This window comes from Pristis pectinata, chromosome 10 (genome assembly GCF_009764475.1).
Source record: "Pristis pectinata isolate sPriPec2 chromosome 10, sPriPec2.1.pri, whole genome shotgun sequence".
NCBI lineage: Eukaryota > Metazoa > Chordata > Chondrichthyes > Rhinopristiformes > Pristidae > Pristis > Pristis pectinata.
Genome location: NC_067414.1, coordinates 29535643 through 29541989, shown reverse-complemented (window position 1 = coordinate 29541989; position 6347 = coordinate 29535643). Strand labels below are relative to the sequence as shown.

Sequence of the window (6347 nt, the reverse complement as noted above, 5' to 3'; positions counted from 1 at the left end):
TGGGGGCAGCCTGCAAGTGTTGCCAAGCATCCAGCACCAACATAGCATGCCCACAACTTCCTAACCCGTACGTCTTTGGAATGTGGGAGGAAACCGGAGCACCCGGAGGAAACCCACGCAGACACGGGGAAAACGTACAAACTCCTTACAGACAACAAGCAGAATTGAACCCGGGTCGCTGGCGCTGTAATAGAGTTACGCTAACCGCTACACTACCGTGCCTGCCGGGAAGGAGGAGAGAGTAGGAGATGAATTACAAATCGACTTGAGCTTCATGTATTGCCATTTGTCAAATTAAAATGTCGTTTAATTAGGGGATGGGTGCCGTAAGATAAAACAAAATGATGAACTCCAATCTCTCTGGTGTAAAGTCCTTTGTGTGTTTTTTACTAAGTTTAATTAAGAATTAAAACCAAAAATGAAAACTTAAAACCTTATTCTCAAAATCAGTGATGCGACGACGACAACTCGTCTTTCTCATGTTCAGTGGTTGCAGAAAGCCATAATCATGCGGATGAACATGGTTGCCAGCAGGAGTGGTAAGCTCAGAAGTGGGGCAGACAGGCCAAATGAAGGCTTTATCTTTAATTGACATCATAGACCAGTCCAGTAGTAGCCCTATAGGTTGTTCCCTCGATCTGTCTGTCTGTCTGCCCTGCCCATATCAGGAACATGGAACTGCAATGCAGCTCAAATGGAAGAACAGCACCAATAGCAGAGGAAGAGTTGTAACCTCTCACACTCTGAATCAGCATGGAATCTGACCTCTAGCTTGAAGAAATTACAGGTGGCCTGGGAGTCATGAACCTATTAATGTGCTTACTGCAGAAAAAAATTCTTGCAACACCCCAAAATAATTTTTCTCACAGAACAACACAATAAAGCAAGATTCTTTTTGCACAACCCAACTGCCTGGAGTTTTATGGGAGTGAAACTTATGATCAGAATCCATGGTACACATCACATTCTAATTGTGAGAAAATGAACTCCTATTTTTAAAAGTAAGAGCTTGATGCTGGTTTCAGGTCTTGGTCCTTTGGATGCTCTTGTCTCCAGGCAGCTAAAGGCTGTGCTGGCACTGGAGATGGTGGTAAATTCCACTATTGATATCTGTCTTTGTTGAGAAGTGGCTCTTGAGATATGAAAAGTGATCCACCTTGATTAAGGTCTTATCATGAAAACTTGATGTATGGGGTTGAATTGTGCAGGATGGGTCAATTGCAGAAGGAACTTGTCTTCCATATGTTTAGTGTGAGGCCCATTCTCTTGCACGTTGTGAAGGAATGATGGTTTTGTGATGGTTTGGTGCTTGGCCTCTGAGTGTGCACAAACACTAAATGAAGCTGCAACAGGATAGAGCACAGTTGGTCACACAAAACAACATTACACCTCACTTACGTTATAGCCCTCTTCTAATAGTCAAGGAGAATGAAAAAAATACAAACATTTGAAATAACTGTCCAGTCTCTCCATGTTTTCAATAGAATAATACATAGGAGGTCAACCAGCTTCTGTGGAAGGAGCAACAGAGTTAAGGTTTCAGCCTGAAGATCTTCCATTACAACTGGGAAAATAAGAAAACAAGTTAGTTTTAACTTGCAGAGAGGATAGGGGAGAGGTGAGGTTAGGGTGCCTAAGTGATCACAATATTTACAGAGCTCTCTGGTTAAGAGACAGTCATTTGGGGGCATCTAAAGAGACAAAAAAAAACCAAAGGAACATGTGAAATGCAGTTCAGAACGATTGCTGGAACATGAAACCAAAAGGAGATTGCTGGAAATGCCAGGATATCAGGCAGTGTGTGCAGAAAAGCAGAGTTCCTGTTAGGGATGAATAATCTAACTGACAGAACTGGCCAGTTCTAATATAAACAGGAAAAATGAGTTATCTGAAATTCTTGAATTTTATATTGAGCTCCAAAGGTTGTAACATTGCCTAGCTGAAGATGAAAAGCTGTTCCTCAAGCTTATGTTGGGTGGCATTGGTATTGGTTTATAATTATTGGTTTATTATTATTGTCACTTGTACCGAGGTACAGTGAAAAGCGTGTCTTACAAACTGATCGTACAGGTCAATTCATTACACAGTGCAGTTACATTTGGTACAAAGTACATTGATGCAGTACAGGTAAAAACAGTAACAGTACAAAGTAAAGTGTCACAGCTACAGAGAAAGTGCAGTGCAATAAGGTGCGAGGTCACAACAAGGAACAGCGTAACAGACCACAGCCAGGTGGGAGTCAGATGGAGAGTCAAAGTGACAGGCAACTGAAGCTCAGGTTCAGCACCGTGGACTGAACAGAGATGTTCTGCAAAGTAGTCACCCACCTTGCATTTGGTTTATCCACTGTTGAGATTTCACATCATGCATTTCACTAGATTCCAAGAAGTACAAATGAATCACTGCTTCACCTGGAAGGTCTATTTGGGTCCCCGGATGGTGGTAAGCGAGAAGGCGAAAGGTGAGATCTTACTCCTTCTGTGATTGCACGGGAAGGTGCTATGGAAAGAGGAGTGTTTGGTGGAGATTGATCAGGAAGCCATGAAGGGAATGGTTCCTCTAGAATGCAGGAAGGAGAGGGGAAGACATGAGTGGTTGTGGTATCCCATCAAACTGTGAAAAATAATCTGCTGATGCAGACCCAGGTAGGGTGGATGGTGAGGATGAGGACAACCCGATCTTTGCTCTATCAGGAGTAGAAGGGTAGAGAGCAGAGGTGTGGGAAATGGACGAGGTTTTGGTTAAGGGCTGCATCAGCTATATGGTAGAGGGGGTTAAAATAAGACAACTTAAGAGGCACCTGCATGGAAAGTGGCTCATCTTACAAATAATGCAAATTTACTTTATTCCTTTGCTCGCTTTTGTTTTCTTTGCTTGCTTTTTTTATTCCTTTGCTTGCTTTAGCCGGCCTGGCTCAGCCTCTGCAGGCAGCGGGTGAGGTGTTTAAAAGGCCGCCCCGGGGCAGGGTCCAGCTGGTGGCGTGCATGCCCCGGAAGTGTTCCTCTCGCCCCGCTCCACGTGTGGTGTGTTGCTGGCCGCGGCCTGGCGGCTGCTGCCTACTCCCCAGTCCCGGTCCCTGCCGTCTCCTCACTGCCCCGCCGCCACCATGAGGAACCTGGCGTTTCAGCTGGCGGCCCTCCCTCTCATTGCCAAGTTGAGTGAGAGGAGCCGTAGCGAGCTGAACAAGTACTTGGCCAAGCAGGTGATTTGCTGGCGAGCTGCGGCCGGGACGTGCAGGGGTGGAGAGGGTATGGGGTGTCGGGGCGGCGGTTGGGACTTGGGCAAGGGGTGGGGGGATTGCCTGGTTTAGATGCAATGTTATGATTATGCGTTGCACCTGACTTGGACAAACCATTTGCAAACTGCTAATACATAGAAGCTGTGGATTTATCGTTTAAAAAACATGACTTCTTGCTCTTGCTTATGTTCAACATGAATCCTGTAGTGAGTGTCCCAGAGATGGGAACCAGTGGGCAGTGTTCTGAGTAGCATAAATTTGTTGTTATTTTTGAAATGGTGCTTCAATTTCAGGAGTTACCGATGTTTGAAATCAACATGTATGTGTAATGTATTCTGCTCTCGGTTTACAAAAGTAAGTTGTGAAGTTACAAGTGAATTAAAAACAAAATGCTGGAAGCATTCTGCAGGGCCAGGTGGTATCTGTAGAAAGGAAGCAGTTAATATGTTGGTCTGAAGACTGTCAGAATAAGGAAAGAGACTTTTTCTAAAATGTAGTTTCAGGTTGCAGAGAAGATGTAACTTAACTACTGATCTGCTAAATGTTTCCAGCATCTCCAGGCTTTAGATTTTGTTTTTGATTATTTGGCTGTACTGAGAAGTGAAGTTTGTCTGGACTGGAGTGAATTTTGGGAGGGGGGGTTGATCTCAATTTTCTGTTGCTACCATTGCCCTTGGAAATTACTGTGTGAGGGGGGGAGATTATAAGAATGATACGGGGATCTGTGGAATCTAGTAGTCTGTCACATGACGAAGAAGTTCAGTGCACTTTGTCTTGTAACTTCAAAAGATCTCTGCAGCATTGTACAAAATATGAAAGTATTGGGAGTAAAATTGTACAGTAATCTTTCTATGGAAGAGTAGAGATTTGAGTTGATGAGGCCATTGAAATCAAAACTCTGAAGCAAAGAATCTAGAAGTTGTAATAATGAACCTTGTATAAAATAGTAAGGCCATAAGTAGGCTTTTCTTCTTTTGAAAAATGTTGAGGGTATGCAAATGTCTTTGTTAAACATTCAATGCTAAAAATGTTGAAACACTGCAGACTTTGAGGCAGTAGTTTCTCATTGTGAAAGAATGAGACAGGAGGAAGGGAGTTAGATGTAAGACAACAGATTAGCATTTAGGATGTGGTGCTCACTTCAGAGGTTGCTATTTGAGGCAGCCAATTAGCTATATGAATTACTTTCCTGTGTATCCTTTTGGGTTTTGTACAACACACAATATGTTTGCATTCCTAATGGTATCAACAAAATTTGTTTCTCAATCAGATTTGGAACAAGCAGGATCGACAGAGTATCCTCAATATCTTGGCTCAGCTGCCTGCTGGATAAAGAATGCACACTGCTGATTGGACGCCATCTCAGGCCTTTGCTGCTGGATCTCCTCGAACGCAACGTGAAAGTGATCAAAGGGCCTGTATTCAACCATGATCTGCATGAGAGGCTGTGTGTAGCAATGAGCAAGCTTATTGATGTCAGCCCTGATGTCATTTTGTAAGTCAATCCTCTTATTACTTTTATAGTTGCCACGTAAAGATCTGGATCATGTATTAACTTTTTGAGCAAAAAGCTGTGCCATAGCAAGTGAAATTACAGAACTCGAAGATCAGTTAAGACAACTTACTTTTCCTATTTAAAAAAAATGTTAATGGAAGATCACGTGGGCTCTTGTTTACCTTAGCAGCAGCCTGGTGACCTTTCATTTATGTGCCCTAGAGTGAGTCCTGGCAGACTATTAACATAAAAGCCCAAGCCCTTTAAAGCCCAACCATCCTTGGGTGATGTCCATGTACATGCACTTTTTGATGCAAGACAGTGGGACAAATTTATAATGGCATTCATATATTTCTTATGCTAATTCTTTCTGCCAGGACTGAATTCTCTTAGCTCTAGTTTTATGCTATAATTCCACCATGTACAACCTAATACTTAACAGTTATTTTCATCTCTGGCCACAAATTCTCCTTCATTTTAAATTAAGAAAAAATATCTACCTGTGCATTTGAACAAGATCGTTGCAGAGCAAACTCAGCAACAAGGAAAGAGTGCCAAGAGGTTTTTGTATCCATTGATTTTGGGCTTTTAAATGTCCTATCTTGGATAAAAGTCATCATTTGCCAACATTTATTGCCTATCCTTCACCTCTGTTGAGAAGTTGAAAGTGATCCACTACCCTGAAGAGCTGCAGTCTGTCATGGGTAGTGAATTCCAGGATGTTTGACCCAGAGATGTGGAACTGGATGATGTGTCATGTGGCTTGATGGTAATGATGTTCCTTGGCATCTGTTGTCCTTGTTCTGGCACATGCCCTTTGGCATAGGGATATATTTGGACGAAGATGGAGAGATTTTGTAACTTCTGCAACCCATTTGTCTTCTGAAGGTTTGCACTGAGATACTTTAAGGATTCTCCACCGGTATTTCAGAGATTGTTTCTGGAGAGTTCAGATTCAAATACAGTCCGATATGGTCGGAAGCGTATGAAACTCCGAGACCTCATGAGTGCAGCGTGCAAGTTCTTGAAGGAAAACTGGATCATGTTCAGTGAATTATGGGATTGGAGTGTATGCCTTCCATTGCTGGGAAGCCATGATGCTTTGGTCCGTTGGTATGTAAAAAGTTCCACTTATTTGGGTTCAGATAATCGTATTTAAAATCCTTGACTAAGCAAGTTGGGGAAAAATACCTTTGGCGTGTATTTTGATAGCTTTCATTAATATAAGCTGAATGCTAGTTTTGCTGGAAGTATTTAGCAGGTCAGGTAATGTAATAGAAGAGAAGCATTTTTTTTTTACTTTTCTCCAATTTATCCAATGTTTTGAAAATATGATTACATTATCTGTATGGTGTTAAAAAAATTGAAAGTTGCAGATACTTTTCTATGCTAAAAGGATTGCACAGGGCTAGAAAACAATGGTGGGTGAGTATGTCTGAATAGGTGATTAATTCCAAGCACAGTCCATTATTGTATAAGAGGTGATGCATTTGTTTCTCATCCTTGACATTTAAATCTAAAAATACTTAAAAGAACTATACTGATACTTATTAAAACACTCCAAATAATATCGCAATATCATTTACTAATTGCCACTCTATCTTTTTGATAGAT

The 6347-nt window shown here is 41.9% G+C and overlaps 1 protein-coding gene across 1 annotated transcript in view; it reads left to right on the top strand.

Annotated features, from left to right (window-relative positions):
• The first annotated feature begins 3042 nt into the window (after positions 1-3042).
• The window catches only part of mdn1 (midasin AAA ATPase 1), a 148734-nt gene continuing 145429 nt past the window's right edge, over positions 3043-6347 (top strand). The window contains 4 exon segments of the mRNA XM_052024495.1: positions 3043-3202; positions 4509-4559; positions 4561-4733; positions 5622-5846. Coding sequence (XP_051880455.1) covers positions 3107-3202; positions 4509-4559; positions 4561-4733; positions 5622-5846 — 545 coding nt within the window. The 5' untranslated portion in view covers positions 3043-3106.